This window comes from Zootoca vivipara, chromosome 5 (assembly GCF_963506605.1).
Source record: "Zootoca vivipara chromosome 5, rZooViv1.1, whole genome shotgun sequence".
Taxonomy (NCBI): domain Eukaryota; kingdom Metazoa; phylum Chordata; class Lepidosauria; order Squamata; family Lacertidae; genus Zootoca; species Zootoca vivipara.
The window spans coordinates 12,242,752-12,264,558 of NC_083280.1; the positions used below are offsets into that span (position 1 = coordinate 12,242,752).

The following is a 21,807-nucleotide window of genomic DNA, read 5'->3' on the forward strand; positions in this document are numbered from 1 at the left end:
ACTTCTGCAGCCCAGCTGGTGCCAGACATATCGCTCTGCTTTCCTTTGGGCCATGAGGCCACGATTGTGGTATTGTCGTCTGGGCAGCCCAGGACCTCCATACACGCTGCCCAGGCTTGCGCCCCAGGTTTCTGCTAACAGAGCAGTTTGGCTTCGTCCCCAGATGTGCACTCCATGATCTCTTGAGACAGACAGGTGCCAACAGCCCAAGGGTGCCAACCTGAATAAAATATTGTGGGTGGGGGCAGGTAAGCCTCACCCCGCAGAGTTCATGCACACCATCTGAATGGCAGTGCTCATCAACTTTAGGGGGCAGCCTGGGTGAAATGAAAGTAGCCGGGGGGGGGGCTTTTGCCAACGACTCTGCTATCAGGCAACCCCAAGGTCAAGGGCGGGGTCTCCCCTCAGACGTTGGAGGCAGAGTAGACAATACCAAGCAATGGACTGACTCTTTGCAAGGCATCATCATTTGTTTACAGACAGATACTATTCAGTAACTTCACAGGACAATTGGCCCGAATACCCATTCTGTCCTCACCCCGTGACGCCTTTTTAGAGGGCTCCCAGAGTGTGTGTGTATACACACACACACACACACACACACACACACACACACACACACAGGTACCTCGGTTTATGAACACAATTGGTTCCGGAAGTCTGTTCATAAGCTGAAGCGTTCATAAACTGAAGCGAACTTTCCCATTGAAAATAATGGAAAGTGGATTAATCCTTTCCAGATGGGTCCGCGGAGTACTTAAACTGAAGCGTTCATAAACTGAAGCATGGGTGTAATTGGCTCCGGAAGTCTGTTCATAAACTGAAGCGTTCATAAACTGAAGCGAACATTCCCATTGAAAGTAATGGAAAATGAATTAATCCGTTCCAGATGGGTCCGCGGCGTTCATAAACCGAAAATTCATAAACTGAGGTGTTCATAAACCGAGGTTCCACTGTATATATACACACACACACACACACACACACACACTGATCCTGAAAACACATTGCTAAGTACTCTGTGCAGAGGTCAAAATTCATCATTGTCAGGACAGGTTTGTTTTTAGCTCCTGCCCTGAGATTATTGTTGCAAACTTTGACCTGCCATTTAAATGCTCGCTTTCTCCCCCACCCCTCTCTTTCTCTGATCCTCAACCTTCGACCTCCAAATCAGGATGGTACTTTGTTCGATGGTAGGCCGATAGAGTCTCTCTCGCTGATAGACGCCGTGATGCCCGATGTGGTGCAGACGAGACAGCAGGCCTACAGGGACAAACTCGCCCAGCAACAGGCGGCGGCGGCTGCGGCGGCGGCGGCTTCGACAAACCAGCAGGGGTCTGCAAAGAATGGCGAAAACACTGCAAACGGCGAGGAAAACGGAGCCCACACTATAGCAAGTAAGTAAGCTGGCATGCAAGAAGGATTATGTGGCTGTGCTCTTGCCGTTAAGTTCCGAATTTCACGCAGAGCCGTGCATGCAGCAACTCCATATGCTGCTGCTTCCCAGTATTCGAGCGAACAAATTTGTGATTGGGACACGGCTGCACCAAATGTTTGTAAACATTTTAAAAGAGTGGGGGTTTTTTTTGGGGGGGGGGTGGACAGTGTTGCTCAAAACACCGTGTTCCCAGTGCGTGCACACTTCTATCTGCAATACTTCCCAGTTCTTGCAATTTGTTGAAAAACGCCCAAGGGTGCCTGCTAACCCCCAGAACACTGAGTGTCCTCCGGTTTGCGCAAGGCTGGAAAAGGCGTCTCCCCTCTCATCCAGTGCGCTCAGTGACATAAACCACCTTGATTTATGCACACTAACCATCTAGCATAACACAGCAAGAAACGTGAAACATCGTAGTCTAATCTACTATTTATTTGCACACTATGTACAGACCACAGCATAATGGCGACCCTTCTTTTCTGTTCCCGAGAGAACAAACGGAACAAAGCAAAAGCAAAAGTACATTACAAAAGTGCTTCCATTGAAGGTCCGAGACACAAAGCACATTCTTCACGAAACACAGTCAAAAACCTAAATTCAGACTTAGCAGAGTCCCACCTTGTGTGGCCTGCTTCTTATTTACTACTGCGCCTACAATCTACTGATTTAAAATACACACAAGAGCGCCTTGCAGGATCAGACTAGCGTTGTTTGCAAGGATGCCAGCAGCAAGTTGGCCTCTGCTGGCAGTGGAAGGTTTACTGAGCCCAAGCCCTCCCCTAAAGAATCCTTCCAACACATGGCTATTGTTTGCATTGGTAAACCTGCAGAAATGCACATTCTCTTAAAACTAATGTCTTCATTCCTTTCCATGTTGGGATTTAGAAGCCAGGGTGATTGTTGGTGCTCCCCCCCCCTCTTCTTTTTTTGCTTGTTAACTGTGAGTTGCCGCTTATGCTAGAAATCCAGACTACTGGTCTAAAGATAATGTGATTTACCAGCCACCCCTACTGGCTGAAAACGCAAATGATACCTGCTCTCTGTCTGCCTTCACAGAAAGAAAGATTTATGTAGCTTCTGTATCCAGTGCCAGGGACACTGAGATGACTTTAAAAAAAAAAGTGCTGCCCCTCTACCCTCTATCTTGCATGTGTGCTTTTTGCAGACAGGTCACTCTTAAATTAGTCACCAGACTTGCAAAGCTTGTGCATAGATCTCCAAAATATGAAATGAGTTGCATTTGCTAATCACAACTTTCTGTCCTTAGCTCCCTTGGCTTAATCTGATTTAACCTTTTGGAGTTTCCATTTCCTTTTGAAGTACTAGAAAAACATCGCCACCAGCTTAGACTCAAAACTTGACTTTTGCTTGTTTAGACAGGCCAATGTGGATTAAATATGGCTTCCTTGCCAAAGTAGATAAAGCAACTTACTGTACCTTGTCATGATTAGCCACTGGTTCGCCACATACCTCTGTGGAGTTAGTTGGATATGGCAAAATGATCGGGGGGGGGGGGAGGAGAGTTTGCCATTACAGAGTATGTTTAAATCAGAGTTAAGGTGGTCTTGTCTAGCCCTCAGCTCTGCATCACCCTAGAAACCACCTCTTTAGCTTAATAAATACACAAACGTTGAAGATTTAAAAAAAATGCAAGCAGTGACAATTACATACTTTTTATGCACACAAGAAATATTTTGGCTTTGCTCTAAGGCAATTTGTATTCACTATTACTAAAACCTCCAAAGATCTGGAGATAGCATACATGCTTTGTTGGGGCATATACAGAGTGCCCATTCAACACGCCAGCAGAGTGTTGCAATGAAACAGACAAACACCAGCCAGTCCCTTTATGGGCAATATAAAGCAGATCCACAGCTTAGAAGTTACATACAGTTGTAGTACATTGTCTTTTCAGGAGCATATGGTCTTGCAGTGTTCCAACACAGACTAGGCTCTCGCCCAGGGCAGGAGCCAAGAGCAAACTCGCTTCAAACACAAGGGTATTTATACTTTAGGTTGTGCTGAGTCACTCTCACATGCTTGCTGACTCACTCGATAACATGGTTAACCAGTTGAAGGTGCAGGACAAAAGTGCCAAAAATTAACCAGCACACCTAAATATCCCTTTCTTGTCCTTTTTCTCTCTGCATCCTTATACGTCAACATGGTTCCCCTAACTTGTATATTCAAAACAGAATTTAAAAATTCCTTCCAGTAGCACCTTAGAGACCAACAAAGTTTGTCATTAGTATGAGCTTTCGTGTGCATGCACACTTCTTCAGATACACTGAAACAGAAGTCACCAGACCCTTATATATATTGAGAGGGTGGGGAGGGGTATTACTCAGAAGGGTGGTGGGAATGGGTGATTGGCTGATAGGTGTGGTAAACTTGTTGACAACTGTTAACGACTGCAATTGGTCTTACAGGAAAAAGCAAGGGGTGAGATGGCTAAAAACTTTACTTTATACTTTATCATGTATAATGAGCTAAGAATCCAGTGTTTCTATTCAGACCTGGTCTCTCCATGGTTTTAAGTTTGGTAATAAGTTGCAATGCAGCAACTTCTCTTTCCAGTCTATTTCTGAAATTCTTTTGGAATAAGACAGCTACTTTGAGATCTCGTATAGAATATCCTGGGAGATTGAAGTGTTCTCCTACTGGTTTCCCTGTCTTGTGATTCCTGATTTCAGATTTATGTCCATTTATCCTTTGGCGTAGGGTTTTGCCTGTTTGTCTAATATAGAGAGCTGAAGGGCGCTGTTGGCATTTGATGGCATACACAATGTTAGAAGATGAGCAATTAAGTAGTCCTTAGATGGTATGTTGGATGTTGTTGGGGCCAGTAATGGTGTTGTCCGGGTGTATGTGGCAGCAAAGTTGGCATCTGGGTTTGTGGCAGGCTCTGGTACCAGTGTCCATGTATAATCAAAACAGTCCTCTGAGGTCAATTAAATAGGGGGGTTGTGACTGGTCTAAGGTTTCTCTGACCTTCATGGCCAGATAGGCGATAGAAATCCCCATCACCGCTAAGTCCAGCGTTCTGTCCACTACACCACTCTGGATCTCCACTCCCAGGACCCCATTTGGTGGATTGAATGCAGTTCAGTTGCACCAACCTATAGAAAGGGTACATTGCTTCTGATGCTCAGGTGTAGGAGGGTGCACCAGAAGGCCCAGTGATCTAGGGAAGCAGTGAAGAGCCCAACAGAATATGTGCTCGGAGTGAATGGCTAGAGTGTGGAAACTTGCTGAAAACCAGTGGAGGTTGGTGGGGCAGAGCAGCAATATTTTTCCTTTTCCCTGGTGTCGCTGTGCTTACCAGGAAGGGAAGAGGCATCAGGGAGGTTGATGCAGTGCAAGTACACCAGCATGAGTGGCGGATTGGCTCTGCTGGTGCATTTGCACTGTGCTGAAATTTCATTTCACTTTTAATCCGTACACCACCCTTACTATATTACTATACACAAGACGGATTTGTGAGCTGAAGAAACAACAAAGCAGACTGCCGAGATCTCACACGCCTAATAATCTGATCCAATAAAAAAGTCGTAATAAAATAAATACCTAACCTTAAAATAAGCCACTTATATAAATTAAGGCAATGTTCAATAATCAATTTGAATAGCGTTAAATTTATCATCAAATACTAGCTCACACTAAACCATTACAACAAGGAATGACTAAACTGGAATCAATTAAAATTATCGGCCAGTAGCAATGCATAAAATACCACGAAACATTCAAAACCACGAGAAAGGATCAAACTGAGAAGCAAGTCTGCCCGCTCGCTGTCTAAGTAGCAGTGCTGGTGAGAGGTCAGAGAAGCAACGCCACGCTCCCTGCTGACTACTGCTGCTCAAAACTGTGCCCTCTGGTCCATCAGCACTATATGTAAGATGGCGGTGGGGTCGGGACAAAGATGTACCAAGCAACCAAGGTGTGCTGTCCGTGGTCCTGCAGGCAAAAGGGTAGGATTTGAGGAAGGAGTGGGACCATAGTAACACACCTGACCCCCTGTTGTTGTCCTCTGTTCTGCAGATAATCACACGGATATGATGGAAGTAGATGGCGACGTCGAAATCCCTTCTAACAAAGCAGTGGTGCTGCGTGGCCACGAATCAGAAGTATTCATCTGTGCGTGGAACCCTGTTTGCGACCTCCTGGCCTCTGGGTATGTTTCCCCTAAAGAAATGTACAGAGGCAGTTCTTTACTCCGGTTGCACGGCCTTTTCTTTAAGCACGAGAAGGCGGGGAGGCCGCTTACCACACATCTAAATGGCCTCAATCCAGTATACCTGAAGGAGCGTCTCCACCTCCATCGTTCTGCCCGGACACTGAGGTCCAGTGCCGAGGGCCTTCTGGCGGTTCCCTCGCTACGAGAAGCCAAGTTACAGGGAACCAGGCAGAGGGCCTTCTTGGTAGTGGCACCCGCCCTGTGGAACACCCTCTCACCAGATGTCAAAGAGAAAAACAACTAACACACTTTTAGAGGACATCTGAAGGCAGCCCTGTTTAGGGAAGCTTTTTATATTTAACAGACTGTTGTATTTTAATACTTATGTTGGAAGCAGCCCAGACTGGCTGGGGATACCTAGCCAGATGGGTGGGGTATAAATTATTATTATTATTATTATTATTATTATTATTATTTGGCATCTGTTTGTTTTGTATAAAGAAGTAGAGTCTTTTTAGTTTTAGAGACTTCTTACCCGTGCAGAAAGTTCTTTTTTAAAAAAAATGAAAGGAAAAAAGAGAGAGAGGAAGGACTTACTTTAAAAACAAAATCAGTAAGCATGCTGTTCCAAGGCACTTGATAACCAACTTCCACAGCTTTCCTGTGCTTCAAAATCCCATGGGGTTGTTTAAGAAGCATGCTGGATAAATGCTTAAAGGAAAGTCTAACACCCAGAGCCACCTCACTGTTATAAAGTATAAGCTCAGCCTAACACCCACCAAAATTCTGAAGCAATTGTGGGGCGGGTGGACTCCCTGAGAATGAAGGAGAAAAATGGAAGGCTCGCTTGAAAGGGGAATAAACCTTTTGAAAAATTGGAGGACAGCTTGTGGCACACTGCTAGTTTATTTGCTAGTTGTCCCCATATATTTTGCACACTGCGACAGGTGGTTTGGTATCCTCCACCTGCGGATACTTTAATTAGCAGTCCCAGCTCTTCTCTGAAGACCCTGGGAATATGACTGCTTGAATCACACAATGGTGTCGACAAAGTGGCATGTTTTAAAAGTGGAGTTTTTGTGTGTTCATTTTGGCACAATCAACCATAGCTTCTTGGCTCTTTGCAGTGGCGAAAGTGGTAAGCACGTTATTTTGGGCAATGTAAAAGCATTCCCATTCAAAACAGCAGAATGAGGTCCGTGTAACGTTACTGCACACAGAGGAGAAATGTGAAAGACTGATTTGAATGTTTATAACAAAAGAGCCTGTAATTCTGGGAACGGTTGTGACCAGACAGTGTTAACCACGTCTTTTGCACTTGCAAGCTGGTGGTAAATTATTGGCTCAAAGAAGCCAATGTGAACCTTGTTTATTTTGCAGATCGGGAGATTCAACGGCAAGAATATGGAACCTTAGTGAAAACAGTACCAGTGGATCCACACAGCTGGTCCTTCGGCACTGTATACGAGAAGGGGGCCAAGATGTACCGAGCAACAAAGACGTGACTTCCCTAGATTGGAATGTAAGCAGAAACTCCCCGGTGCTCCAAAAGTACTTCGCAAAAACCCATATTTTCAGCTTCCAAGTTATGGTGGGCATCCAGGGGGGCGGGGTGAGGGAGTTCTTTTCTGAACTTTCCACTTGAATTGTGAGTTGACTGTGTCCCTTTTGTCGCTACGTTAATGCCACCAATACCCATGGTAACTAGTAAACCGTATACCTGCTGAAAGGTCAACATTTGGCATAGCTGGGATATTATCCGGAAGGCTGAACTTTGCAACCCCATCAGGGTTCAGGAAGCGCTTTCAAGACTCAGTGGGCTTTCAGAAGTGTTTTATTGTGTACTGGAGTTGTACGCAGTAGGCATGCACAAGCCCTTGAGCGCACTGAAATCAGCTGTCTGGGCAAAGAAACTAAAGCCAGGAAGGCAGGAAATGCAAAAGAGCAAGTCAAGTTACAAGCGAGCTTTATAATAGTCCCAGATCAGCAACAGAGAAGCATAACAAAGAAAAAAGACACACAAAGGTGTAGGTCGGGGGGGGGGGGGTAGGGAACTCATAACTCCCATCTGCCCCAGGCAGCATGGCCAACAGTCAGGGATGATGGGATTACAGTTCAACAATATCTGGTGGGCCTCAGGTTCCCCAGACCTGGAAAAAGTGGAAGAGGAGTATCTTGGTGAAGAGACCTTAAACAGATACCGCACTGCACCGCACCACCCCCATCGGTGCAATAAAGACTCACCCTGGAATAGTATTGGAACGGGCTTTAAGAAAACCTGTTGGTAGTTCTCAAGCACTGAAAAGGCTATTAGAAGGGGGGGAGGGAATAGGGAGCAATTGGTGTAAGTTCCATTAAGGAGAGGGCAAGAAGAAATGGAGGATTCCAGCACATGAAGGTTGATGACCAAAAGCAGCTGCCTGTTGCTTACCAGGAGTGCAAACTCGACGTTTCAGGCATTCTGGGTCTCCTGACATTGCACCTGCGGTGCTGTGACCTCCCTGCTGTGTTCCCTGCTGCAATCTTCCCAGTAAGCCACAGCGACCCACCTGCTGGGAACTCCCATATTCCTCAGTGTAGATTTCGACATAAGAAGATTCCTAGCTATATGGATCAACATACCAACCACAGTGCCCCTGTGATATATTTGCACCATTCCTTATGAGCAGGAAGTAGGATGACCGGCGATTTCCGCCCCTCCCAAGATGAAATTTCAAGGTGTGCTTTGAAGGGCCCAGCTCTGGGGGAATGCCCAATAAATTACAAGGGAAGCGCAATTAAAGAATTTTGTAAGACTAGGAACATTTCTCAGGGGACTTCCACAGTATCAAGACCGCTGCATTTCTTCAAGAAACGCTGTTTTCATTTGGGAGAGCGGGGGTTGCAGAATATGTGGTCCTGAACAAGCAAGCACACAGGAAGTAGTCTTCAGGGGGAACAAGAAAACTGTGACTCAGTTTTTGGAGGTTGGGCCCAGATCATGCAGCTTCATGGTACACATCACAATCTGAAGTGTGTTGCTTAGGAGGGAAGTCCCAGTGTGAGTTCACTCCCAAGTAAGTGTGCATCGCATTGCCCTCAGTTTATATTCATCCCAAAGAGAGCAAGCTCCGCGAGGAAGTTGGCCACCTTAGCTATGTTCTGTGACACAAAATAGCATAGCATAACACTCTTAACTCTTTCCAGTGTGGTGTAGTGGTTAAGAGTGGTGGACTCGTGATCTGGTGAACCGGGTTCGCGTCCCCGCTCCTCCACATGCAGCTGCTGGGTGACCTTGGGCTAGTCACACTTCTCTGAAGTCTCTCAGCCTCACTCGCCTCATAGACTGTTTGTTGTGGGGGAGAAGGGGAAAGGAGAATGTTAGCCGCTTTGAGACTCCTTAGGGTAGTGATAAAGTGGGATATCAAATCCAAACCCTTCTTCTCTTCTTCTTCTTTTGCCCCACAGAGCGAAGGTACGCTTCTAGCAACAGGGTCATACGATGGATTTGCAAGGATATGGACTAAAGATGGTGAGCACACGCTTTTCCAGTTCTCTTCTCTCTCTTTTTTCTTTTGTAATTTTACGTAATTTTGTTCCAGTGTCCTCTTCTTCTTCTTCTTCTGTTGTGCATAGCACAATTTGTTTCAATCTTTCGTTTTCCCATTTTAGAATTGTAATAAATGCTCTCTTTATTGTCCAGGTAATCTCGCCAGCACGTTAGGGCAACATAAAGGTCCCATATTCGCATTAAAATGGAACAAAAAGGGCAACTTCATATTGAGCGCAGGTGTGGACAAGGTAGGACAGCATCTGGCTTATTCAATAATCCCATTTGGGTGAGATCAAATTATGGGGTGCACCAAACAGGTTTAGATTCGAAAACCCAGCAGAAAAAAAGACAGTAAGGCCATGTGAGAGCCTGCCTGGGTTTGGAAACAACAATCTTCACTATGTCTTGATAGCCCTTAATATAGCAGGTGATTTATGAGCATTCTTGACAACAAATGTAGTCTCGTAATACTAGTGGAAATTGCTGTTCGCTCCAGTATGGTGGGGGTGGACTGTCAAATGGCGAACTTGTGAGAGCAAGTGAACATTCCCAAGGCTGGAGCAGCTTAAGATGAGAGCAGACAAATATATGGAGGATCGCAGAGAACTTTTCCTGCAGTTTACGCATTGCGTCCCCTTGGATTTCCCTTTGCTTGCTTACGGGCTATGCTGTGTGCACTCGACAGGGAGCCTGCCACTGATCTCCCCTGACCCAAGAGGACAAATGTATGTTTCACATTCACAGGAAGTTTTAAGCAGATGCTTAAAGGATGAAGCATTTAGTCTTATCAGTTGATTTGAATCACTTAAAAGGCTTTTGACCGGTTGAAAAAGTGCCCTCAATTAACTGGGCAGCAGAATAATATTAATAAGTTATTATTACCTACAGCAAAAATAATTTTCAATACATTAACTTGGTAAATCCACATCACAAGGCCATTATGGGAAATGTTGTGTAGGTAATCCAGTCTGACGTAACTTTGCCAAATAAATGCACTCATGGGATCTCTCTGAAAAGGGCAATTGGGATAGTCTCTCCTTTAAATAAATTAAGGGATCCTTGTGTCGTTTTCTCAGTACAGAAAGGATGGGAAGGGAGCGCATGAGCCTAAAGCTTGTTGATTCAAATTTTGTCCTAGGTAAATCACTGTGTGTGTGTGTGTGTGAGAGAGAGAGAGACAGACAGACAGACAGACAGACAGACAGACAGATTTCTCAAACAGGCCAGGCCAGAAGTCATCCTCTTTGCAGGAGCTCTTAATCTTATGAACATGAAGGTTTTCTAGTCATTATATGTCACAGTGAAGGCAAACAAGTTTTGAACCTTGCACAAAGGAAAGGGAGCTTGTGTTTGATTTAGACTGGATAAGCAGCTGGTGGAGAAAGGGTCTCTACTTCACATCACCCACTCCCAAAGCCGCTTTTGGGGCAGGAGGGAGCTGTTGGTGTGCAAATAATGTGTCGGGCACTAAGTGGTGGGCACTAAGTGGTTAGCTGAAGGCAGACGCTGCAGCCTGCAAATATTTGAAGGGAGATAAGCTAATTAGGAGATTACAGACGAGTAATATGGCTTTTAGGAACTGCTTTCTAAGAATGCAAACTTGTAAGCTTCACCTGTCTGGAAGATAAACTTTGGCTTGGGGCATTTTAAAATAGCGAACCTACAAAACATACAATCTGAACAGTGTTGGTTTGGCAGATTTTAGCAACGAGTGAGATCTATAAAGCAATTTTATGATTTTTTTGCTGTTTGTTTGTTTGTTTTTTTAATTCAGACCACAATTATTTGGGATGCACATACTGGAGAAGCCAAACAGCAGTTTCCTTTCCATTCTGGTACGTATTTCTTTTCAAAGAACCAATTAGTTTTGAAAACTAGGGGAGGGACAATTAACAGTGGAAGACACTGCCTTTTAAGGCTCAGTTGATCCTGATTGAAATCAAGATTATTCATACCTCTTTTTTTTTAAAAAAAAGCACGACTGTGCACAAAATCTCTTTGCTACATTATCAAAAGAAGATTATATTTAGTACACCATCCATTGCACCCTGCATTTGAGTTGGTTTGGCTTTCGAAAACCTGCAGATGGAACCACCTTGTTAAATCCCGAGTCTCTGGCGTGTCAATTCAGACCTCATCTTCCTCTGGCCTTGCCCTCTTCCAAAGAGCCACCCGGGCTAATTTTTGTATTCCTCCTCGGTTAAATCTGCATTGTTTATGGCAACGGATGACACAGTCTCAGGGTCTCAGGATCTATTCTTTGAGAGTAATGACTTTAAGTTTCTGCTTTACGCAGAACATCTTAATCTTGGGGTCATTGGGCATTGCAGCGGGTTGGACTGTAGAAGACCTTCATGGTCCCTTCCAACTCCGTGATTTATGATTTTATGATATTAGAATATCATCAGTCCTGGGCAGTAGGTTAGGTTGGGCAATATCTCCCTAAATATACATCTCCATTGAGCTTTATAGCTGAGCAGCAATTTGAACCTCGATTTCCCATATCCACATTGATTCCTTGGTGCAGGTGAAATGAGGGGCAAGTGCAAGCCAAGGGGACATTCCCTTCTACACTCGCTTTGCATCCTCCAAGGCTTGTAGCGTTGGTGAGAGTGGCTGTGATGACACATATCCTTTTAAACATCAAAGGCTTCCAGGCATGTGCAAAGAGACCTCTATCCAGAGTTCATTTCATTTCACTTTTAATTTGTATACCGCCTTTGTATATTGCTATATTGCAAGGCCATTTACAAATTGAAGGAAAAACAAAATGTACAGCAAACATCACACTTCTTATAACAATCCGTTCCCATGCAAATAAGTCATAATAAAAATATGATGTAAGTTGTTAAATAAACAACTTATAGCAAATAAAGTACAAACAAAATGCCTTGTGAGTCGAACGTTTTCGCTCCCGAATGCCACAAACACGGAAGTGAGTGCTCCGGTTTGCAAACATTCTTTGGAATCCAAACACCTGATGTGGCTTCCGATTGGCTGCAGGAGCTTCCTACAACCAATCGGAAGCCGCGCCTTGGTTCCCAAACGTTTTGGAAGTCGAACGGACTTCCGGAACAGATTCCGTTTGACTTCCAAGGTAACACTGTGTAGTATTCAATAATTTGTTAGAATATAACAGTAGACTTTAAAATGAACTTGCAGATAATAATTAAGCAGAAATTCACTCTCGACAATTGCAGTGAATTGTTACTTAAATTATTGTCAGTAAAAATAACAGCAAAATTGCAATACATAAAAATACCACAGTACAGTGGTACCTTCGGTTACGAACTTAATCCGTTCCAGAGGTCCATTCTTAACCCGAAACTGTTCTTAACATGAGGCGCGCTTTCGCTAATGGGGCCTCCCGCTGCCGCCGTACCAAAGGCACGCAACTTCCACTCACATCCCAGGGCAAAGTTCGCAACCAGGAGTATCTACTTCTGGGTTAGCAGAGCTCGTTAGCCGAAGCGTTCGTAAGGAGGGTGGTACATAACCCGAGGATCCACTGTATATAAGAACCATATAGAAAGATGAAATTGAGTGACAAGGGCAATCCCCTCTGGATTTTACATTCTGCTCTGCTGTAGGCTGATACCTTGATACCGTTTGCTCATGAATACAGGGGGGAGGTTATGTTTCTGCTTCACATTTTGTCTGTCTGTCTGTCAATAGCACCAGCATTAGATGTTGACTGGCAGAGCAACAACACATTCGCCTCCTGTAGCACAGATATGTGTATTCACGTCTGTAAACTAGGCCAAGATAAGCCCATCAAAACCTTCCAAGGCCACACCGTAAGTATAGCTCTGTTCTGTTTTTAAAAGCAATGTTCCACTTGTTTAGTATAAGCTGTACATATGGAGCAAAGTTAAGAGATGTGATCCTGCTGTCGGAGCTCAGAGCTTTCCTGCTGCCGTGTTGCCTCAACCCAGTACCATATGTTACTTCCACGAAGGACCTTGGATCCCCAAGCTGCAGTTCCCATAAGATCACAGCGTTTCCCGTCAGTTCATGAGAGATCTGTTCCAGATTCCAGGCATGGATTCTTGGATTCTTTTGAAAGTTGTGAATACCTTACAGATTCTTACATTAGCTCAGCCGGTAGTAAGGGGAGGCATAGCCTGTGTGCCCCATACAGCTTTTGCGTTGACAGTACAATTTGCATATGCAAAGATGGTGCCATGATGCTGTTATTAAGCTAAGCATCTTTTCCTCCATAGGAGGCCCAACTGAATTAGGAAAACCTTTTCGTAAGTGTGCTTCGGATGCAACCTGAGTAGCATTGGGCCAAGCCCAATAGAGCCTGCTGTGTCCATTGCCCGTCTCTGAGTAATTTCAAGCCAGGCATGTTCCGTCAAATTTCAGCACTGTTTTCTTTTTGGATTAATGGTGCCGCCATGTTGTTACTGAATTGGAAGAGCCTGCCTTTTATTTCCCTGTCCTCTTATGTCGATTAAATGGGAGACGTCAACTGGGAGAGCCAGTGTGGTGTAGTGGTTAAGAGCGGTAGACTTGTAATCTGGTGAACTGGGTTTGCGTCCCTGTTCTTCCACATGCAGCTGCTGGGTGACCTTGGGCTAGTCACACTTCTCTGAAGTCTCTCAGCCCCACCTACCTCACAGAGTGTCTGTTGTGGGGGAGGAAGGGAAAGGAGATTGTTAGCTGCTTTGAGACTCCTTCGGGTGGTGATAAAGCAGGATATCAAATCCAAACTCTTCTTCTCTTCTTCTTCCCTCTTGCTCTTAAATTTCAGAATGAAGTTAACGCAATCAAATGGGATCCCACTGGCAATCTTCTGGCATCTTGTTCCGATGACATGACTTTAAAGGTAAAATGTGCAACGCCGGGTGATCTGGGTTTGTAATGAACCATTTGTGCTATACTTTTTCAGTCACATTCTCAGGTGGAGTATATCACTATGTATCCAAGAAGGCTTTGGCCTTCTTTTGACTGGCAACGTTGTTAGTCGTCTTTGGCAAAATTGGACCTGGTGTCCTATAACGCCATCAAAAACATCTTGCTGGACCAGCCCATCAAGTCAAATCTCCTATTGGATGCCCCCATTCTCTGTTGCTTGTGGCAGGAATCGGCCTAAAATCCTCATGAATTTGCCACATATGCCAATCCCAATCCCAGCATGTGTTCAATGCCTTGATTTAGTGTTCAATGGAAGACATGCTTTCTTTTCCTTGCACTACCCTTACTTGTAAGTCAATTTAATTGACTTGCTTCATCTTCCTGATTTTAAAAAAGCACTTGGTGTGGCTATTAGCTCATATCAGTCCCTTGTTTGACTTGTTTTATCGTAACATATTACCCCAGGTTGGCATCCAGCTAAATTTTACTTGGAGTGCACTCAGTGAAATTAACGGTACCCAACTTGTTGACGTTCATTAATTGCAGTGGATATATTCTGAGTAAAGCAAACTTAGTTAAATACCACCCTGGTGTCTTCCTTGAGCTGCTACCTTCTAGAACGCAGAAAAGGAATTGTCACTGTTCCAAAGGATTATAGTCTACAACGAAAGGAACAGGAAGTTGAGTCTATACAGAGTCAGACCATTGGTTCATTTAGTTCAGTATTGTCCAGAACTAGCCAATACGGTTCCCTGTACATGAACCCAGCAGCAGTTCTGCAGGTTTTTAGAGAGGGATACTCTGCAGCATTTTTAACCACACACTGGAATTTATTTGTTTTGTTCGTTTTTGTTTCCGTCCTATGAAAGCACATTCTCATCCCATACGCATGTGCAGTTTAGCAATTTTATGATTCTGTGTTGAGATCCCTGCATCGCAGGGGGTTCGACCAGATCACCCTCGGGGTCCTTTCCAAATCAACACTTCCATAGAGAACACCTGGAGTTCAGTGCAAATGGGAGGCTGCCTCCGTGAAGCAGCTCTCCACACGTTTTTTTGCATTTTCTTCCAATGCTTCGCGACGAGCCTCCTTTGGCGTGGGATGCTGTGGAAATTGCCACAACTGTGCTCAGAACAGATTGCAGAACGGTGACCGAGCGCCTGCAACTGCAGTGCTGAGTCCACATGAGAATTGGGCTCGAAAACCCCAGGAGCAAAGTGCCTTCATTTGCACTTTGTGTTTCTTTGTGTTCTCTTTGCTTTGGCATTGGCAGAAGGAAGAGGGTTGCGATATTTGCCGGGAAACCCTTTGCACAGAAAGTTAACACGCTCTTTCTTCTCTCTTGACCTCCCTTAGATCTGGAGTATGAAACAAGATAGTTGTGTCCACGATCTACAAGCACACAACAAAGAAATTTATACTATCAAATGGAGTCCCACGGGGCCAGGAACAAACAACCCAAATGCCAATCTTATGTTAGCAAGGTAATATTGTCACGGGGAGACGGCAGCGATGCTAAGGCATCAAAATTCATCCTCAGCACATGAAGGATTAAACTGGAGACCCCCCCCCCCCCCAATGCAAGGGGGGATAATCAGGGTCCACAGATTGATGGGCCATCAATTAGGGTTTCCTCTCATGGGGAGGTCTCAAATCATGCTCAGTTGAACACCTTAAAATGCACACACTTCTTCAGATCTCAATTGCAAAAAGATCTGAAGTTTTGGATGGGGCTGGTATGTGCATCCCCCCTTGTCCCCATTTCAACTCTTTGCATGTTCTAAGAAGCCTGCTACTTATGCTCATTTGTCTATCTGAGCATGTGCTTGTCACTCTCCTTTGGAGGGCAAACGGAACCAGCTACAAGTGCCTCATCCTATTTTGAAGGTCATGTCTGCACCGAACGTTTAAAGCCCATGACTTCCTCTCACCCCCCTCCCCAAAGAATCATGGGAACTGTAGCTTATCCTTAACCAAACGCGGTTCCTGGCTTCCTTAACCAAACGAGGTTCCCAGGATTCTTCGGGTGAATCCATGCATTTTAAACATATGTTGCGGGTGTGACCGAATTCAGGAGTGCCCCAGGATGATACGTCCTAGGCCTTTTCTTGGAATACTGCTTGTTTTGCAGAACGCTGCAATACTCTCAACCTAGGAAAGTGCCAGCTAGCTCGGGGAAATCCAGATACAGATATTTAATCATAATGAAACAGGTCATTATAATAATGAAGCTAAAGTCTATATACAGTTACGATTGTAGGGTCCAAGGTAGCTGTTACATGGGCAGGCGCCCTATGAAAGATCAGCCCTTTTAATGCATGTTTTCTGCTCTACCTTTTCCTTATTTTTATTTTTACTCCCCTCATCCTTTTTGTTTTTCTTCTTTTCTTCCTCCACCCTTAATTCCCCCAGTGCATGTTTTTTTAAAAAAATAAATAAATAAAACAAAGCATAGATAAATATATTCTAAAGTCAGTATTGAAATGATAGCAGTTGCTTCCCCCTCCCGTTCTTTCCCTTCTCGGCAGTGCATCTTTCGATTCTACAGTTCGGTTATGGGATGTAGACAGAGGGATCTGCATCCACACCTTGACGAAACACCAAGAACCTGTGTACAGTGTAGCTTTCAGTCCTGACGGCAGGTACCTGGCCAGTGGCTCTTTCGACAAATGTGTACACATCTGGAATACACAGGTGCGTCTATTGGGCGATTGTTGTGCTTAGCTATTTTATTTAAATTCCTCCCTTTCTCCCTGCAAAGAGCAGCTTTTAATATCAGGGGCTAAGTTATGGTGATGATTATGCCTTTCCGGATGCTTGGGGGCTTTTCCTTCTACGATAGCAGCACTTGGTGATAGGGAACATGGCCCGTTATTGCTGCTGAACCTCCCAACAGCAGTCCTCACCATTCATATCCAGCATCTCCCTCTTGAATGCCAGGGGAACCTTGCACATTTTGTTTTCTTTTTCTCCCAGCCATTCCTCTCCTTTGCACCAAGGATTTCCCCAGTGTTTGGGATTGAGAGAGAGAGAGAGAGAGCACATGTTGCCAAGCGCAGGGCTCCCATTAAAATGCAAGACGCAGTTGTGATTTCTGCGCTAAGAGGGTCTGAACAAACAGGGTTATCTAAGAAGGAGCAAGAGTTGGCTGTTCCTCAAGCTATATCGTTGCCACAGAAATGGCTTCTGAAGGCAAACTGATAGATTCATAAAATGGGCTCCTGGGTGCCAGTCAGACCCTGGTCACAAATACAGTCTCAGAAGACTAGTCCCCATGTAACTTTACCCTTGCTTTTAAAAGTCTTTATTAACACAGTGTTATTTCAGAGGCGTTTTTTTTAAGGAACCAGAAGAGTTTGCATTGTGCATATGCTTTTTTTTCTGGGTCTGTGTATTGATAATCTGCTAGCTGAACTATAATAGTGACTGGCGGCCCCATTTTAGAAGTCCTGCTTAAGCAGAATGCCGTGGCTTGTTAAGAGAGGGCATATAAAACCCTTGGAGCTCATCTGCACCGGTTTCCAATTTGCTTCTGGGCTAAGTTCAGAAGCACTAAACAGGCTGAGCACAACGCATTGTTCCATTTGTTTGTTCCCTTCCTTGTGATCAGCGGTGAATTCCTGCTCCAAAACATGACACTTGCAAATGGAAGGGACCTCGTAGAGTTCCGCCTTGCTCTCTGTCTCCCCCACAGGCACAGAAAGGCACTGCAGAGAATGGTCCATGTGCTCGTGTCTCTGTTGTCACCCATCCTCTCCTTATTACTGGAGATCTGTATCCCACACAGGAAAAGAACGTGTTTAGAATATAGGTGGTTTCGAATGCATGCATCCTTAACAGAAAATCAAGTGGTATGTGTTTATATTAACAAAGATGACAATCTATTCTAATTACTTTCTATCCCCCCCCCCCTTGCTTTTTCAGACGGGTGCTCTAGTGCATAGTTATCGGGGAACAGGAGGCATTTTTGAGGTTTGCTGGAATGCAGGAGGAGACAAAGTTGGAGCGAGTGCTTCAGATGGTTCAGTAAGTACACAGGTTCTTGCAATTTGTCACTCCTGGAATATCCAAGTGAGCTTGGCAATGCAGAGGCTGTTAAAACAAACCAGAAGACTCATTGCTGTGTGACAAGCTAGATGGGACTGCAACCTAATGCAGCGCTTCATGAAACCAGTAAATGAAAAAGTAAGCATTCACTGGGGCATCTCCCTAGGTAGTGAATGAAGTCTTGCCAGGCTTAGACCAACTCCACCCATCTAGGTTGGCCGTTGGACCCTCCCAAACAGGAAGGACCATTAGTGGCTTCCTGTTTGAGTGGAGACAGTGACGGGTCTTCCTGCTTGCCCTCTTGTTTCCTGTGATCCTGTTTCCTGACAGCCCCCAAATAAGGTCCAGTTACTCTGCCCCCACCTCACCCCGCTTCTTACAGGGACAAGCAAATTTCCACGCCTATTCAGATTTGACACAGAGAGTTCAAGTGTTAATCGTTTCCAACCAAGCACTACCACAAAACAAGAATTTCCAATCATTCTTTTGAGATTCTCATGACTGCATGCAAATGTGGGGAAGAAGCAGGTAAAATTGAGTAAAATTGACTACACAAGAAATTATTCCTCCATGAAGCACATACCGTGTTTCCCTTAAAATAAGCCATACCCCGAAAATAAGCCATAGTGATAGGCAGTTTAACCTTGTAGGTTAAACTGTACCATACTTAATAAAAAAAAGACATCCCCTGAAAATAAGCCACCGTGTGTTTTTTTGAGGAAAAATAAATATAAGACGGTGTCTTATTTTTGGAGAAACACGGTAGAACAAGAGAAGACTTTTTCCTGTTTTGTTTTGTTTTAAAAGCAAAATGCTCAGGTTCACTGCCAAGATCCATTTAACTCAGCAGTGTGTACAGCAAGGAGGACCAGCAACAAAATGTTGCAGTGCTCAAGCTCAGGATGCCAGCCATGCCCTTTTACAAGGCACACCATCCCATTCCCCCTCCAAGCTTTCCCTTTTCCTACCGAAAGACACTTAGCATTCTGCGTGCACTGAGCATGCTCAGTCCTCTTTGGGGCTCAGGTTTTTTGGGGTCCCCCTTTTTTGCCCCCCCTCCCAAAGGCCTTTTAGTACTTCTGGAAACTTTGGGCTCTCGTAAGAGTCCTGATGCCGCCATCTTGGGCTGCACCCGGAGCTCCCTGTCTGCTAGTTCAAGGACTCTTTTGCTACTTTTGATGCTGTGCAGCAGAGGATGCGAATGCAACCGTTTTGCGTGAAGCTCACCATGCAATGGCTCGTGCCTACAGCATTATTACCAGCAACGTACTTCTGTGTTCCCTTGTGCAGCATCATTCTGCAGGCAGATAATGTTTAGCCATCAGAACGAAATCAGTGCTTGCTAATAGCAGGAGGGAGTACACATAGGCCCAGGGCAAAAACAAGAGTTCATCCCCTCTTGCGACTCCCTAGCACATTCTATACAAGATCTCAAAGTAGCTGTCATATTACAAAAGAATTTCAGAAATAGACTGGAAAGAGAAGTTGCTGAATTGCAACTTATTACCAAACTTAAAGGGACGCAGGTGGCACTGTGGGTTAAACCACAGAGCCTAGGGCTTGCCGATCAGAAGGTCAGCAGTTTGAATCCCTGCAACTGGGTGAGCTCCCGTTGCTCGGGCCCAGCTCCTGCCAACCTAGCAGTTCAAAAGCACGTCAAAGTGCAAGTAGTTGGTAGTGCAAGGGATGGTAAACGGCGTTTCCATGTGCTGCTCTGGTTTGCCAGAAGCGGCTTTGTCATGCTGGCCACATGACTGGAAGCTGTACGCCGGCTCCCTCGGCCAATAACGCGAGATGAGTGCCACAACCCCAGAGTTGATCACGACTGGACCTAATGGTTAGGGGTCCCTTTACCTTTACCTTTTACCAAACTTAAAACCACGGAGAGACCTGGTCTGAATAGAGACATTGGATTCTTATCTCATTATACATGATAAAGCTATTTTTAGTCATCTCATCCCTTGCTTTTTCCTGTAAGACCAATTGCAGTCCTTAACAGTCGTCAATAGGTTTACCACACCTATCAGCCAATCACCCATTCCCACCACCCTTCTGAGTAATACCCCTCCCCATCCTCTCACTATATATAAGGGTCTGTATCTGAAGAAGTGTGCATGCACACAAAAGCTTATAGCAATAACAAACTTAGTTGGTCTCTAAAGTGCTACTGGAAGGAATTTTTTTGTTTTGTTTTCCCTAGCACCCGTGAGTCAGATATATCCTATCTGTGGAAGGCAACAATAGGCCTCTTCTCTCTTGTATGCAACTGATGCTCTTAAGAAGTAATGTATATTCTTGTGGATGAGTCCGTTGTTTCATAGACTTCTAAACGCCCCACTTTCTCCCACCCCTTCTCTCCTCTCCCTTTGCAGGTTTGTGTACTAGACCTACGGAAATAGCGCTATTAGTTGGAAGCCATGGACCGACTATGAATGTGTACATAGCCAAAATGACTGTCCCCTTGACCCATGTACTGCTATAGTCCCAATTGAACCATGGCCAGTTCCACTACAGCCAAACCCAAGAAAGAATTATATACATATACTGTGTATTAAAAAAAAAAAAGCGAAAACAGACAAGACACACGACAAACGATTAACACCCTGAAGAAGACGACAAGAGGTTGTTGGGTTTTGTTTTTTTTGTTTTTTTCACAGCTTGTGAAGCCTGTTCACCAAGTGCTGGAATCTGCTGTGCCCCCACCCCACCCCCACCCTCACCCCAAAACAACGTGAGCATCTTTGAAAATGGAAAAGCAAAAAACTAAACTAAACAGGAAGAGAAAGAGAGAGAGAGAGATGTAACCGTAGAGGAGCAGCTCATTTTGTGTACCAAATTGGGAAAGGTTACAGGTGGCTGCCTCCCGCCTTCCTTACCCCCCCCCCGGTTCTGCATCCCCTCCCTTCTTCAAGGTTTTAAAAAATGGAATTCCCCCATCGTCTCCCCTCCATCCTTCTTTCTTCTTTGGCTTCCTTTCTTCGTAGCTGATGAGCAGTTTTTGTGTACATTGCTTTTTAACACCCCCTGCCCCCTTATTTTTGCTCAGAATTGGGGAGGGTGTGTGCGTGTAACGTTTTGCAGCTGTCCTTTCCGAATGCGTTATTTTAAAGGTGTAGGGACACCTCGAAGGCGGCGTGGTTCCCTGTCCACAGCTTAGGCAGGGAGGCAAGGAAGCGCAAAGCAGAACCTCTTGGAACATTTTTAAGTTTGACATTCCTTTACATCGATGCAAGATCCATTTAGTCACGGGCTCACAGGCCAGGGGGCCGGGGTGGCTTGGCCTTTAGAGATAAATATATCTATAAAAGTGTGTTCCAAAAAGCAGTCGTTCCTTACTTGAGACATTTCAGGCAAACATCAAAGGGTACATTATTTTATTTTTATTTTTTGTTTCCATTAAGAAAGTGCAGGTGTGTGTTTATGCACACACACACACACTGGTGTTTGGAACACATCCCCGTAGTGGAGGGATCAGGGTTGTGCCATTTGCCCCCACCTGAAGTTTGTGTGTTACGTTTTATATTTGCATAGGGACCTGCACACACAGACACAGCCGTGGTGTATCTGCAAGGAGTGGCTCTAGACTGCACCAGTCCTGGTTCCATCAATGCATGGACATTCCAGAACATCAGCACAGGACTAATTAAGCTTTTGTTTTAGCTGTAGCTTGACAGTTTTTTTGAACCCATTGCTATAGTCTTAGAGCCCTAACTGCGCAACTGCTGTGAAGGAGGAAAGGAACGTGAGGGGAAACA

At 44.8% G+C, this 21,807-nt stretch overlaps 1 protein-coding gene across 3 annotated transcripts in view; it reads left to right on the plus strand.

Moving 5' to 3' along the window:
- Positions 1-20,663, plus strand: part of TBL1XR1 (TBL1X/Y related 1) — a 157,125-nt gene extending 136,462 nt beyond the window's left edge. For all 3 annotated transcript variants that reach the window (XM_035133426.2, XM_035133424.2, XM_035133425.2), the window contains exons 5-16: positions 1,175-1,397; positions 5,477-5,609; positions 6,993-7,134; positions 9,060-9,123; positions 9,295-9,392; positions 10,919-10,979; positions 12,820-12,941; positions 13,901-13,975; positions 15,362-15,489; positions 16,534-16,699; positions 17,930-18,031; positions 20,425-20,663. In XM_035133426.2, the coding sequence (XP_034989317.1) occupies positions 1,175-1,397; positions 5,477-5,609; positions 6,993-7,134; positions 9,060-9,123; positions 9,295-9,392; positions 10,919-10,979; positions 12,820-12,941; positions 13,901-13,975; positions 15,362-15,489; positions 16,534-16,699; positions 17,930-18,031; positions 20,425-20,451 (1,341 nt within the window). In that variant the 3' untranslated portion in view covers positions 20,452-20,663. The remainder of the gene's footprint in view (positions 1-1,174; positions 1,398-5,476; positions 5,610-6,992; positions 7,135-9,059; positions 9,124-9,294; positions 9,393-10,918; positions 10,980-12,819; positions 12,942-13,900; positions 13,976-15,361; positions 15,490-16,533; positions 16,700-17,929; positions 18,032-20,424) is intronic.
- The last annotated feature ends 1,144 nt before the right edge of the window (positions 20,664-21,807 follow it).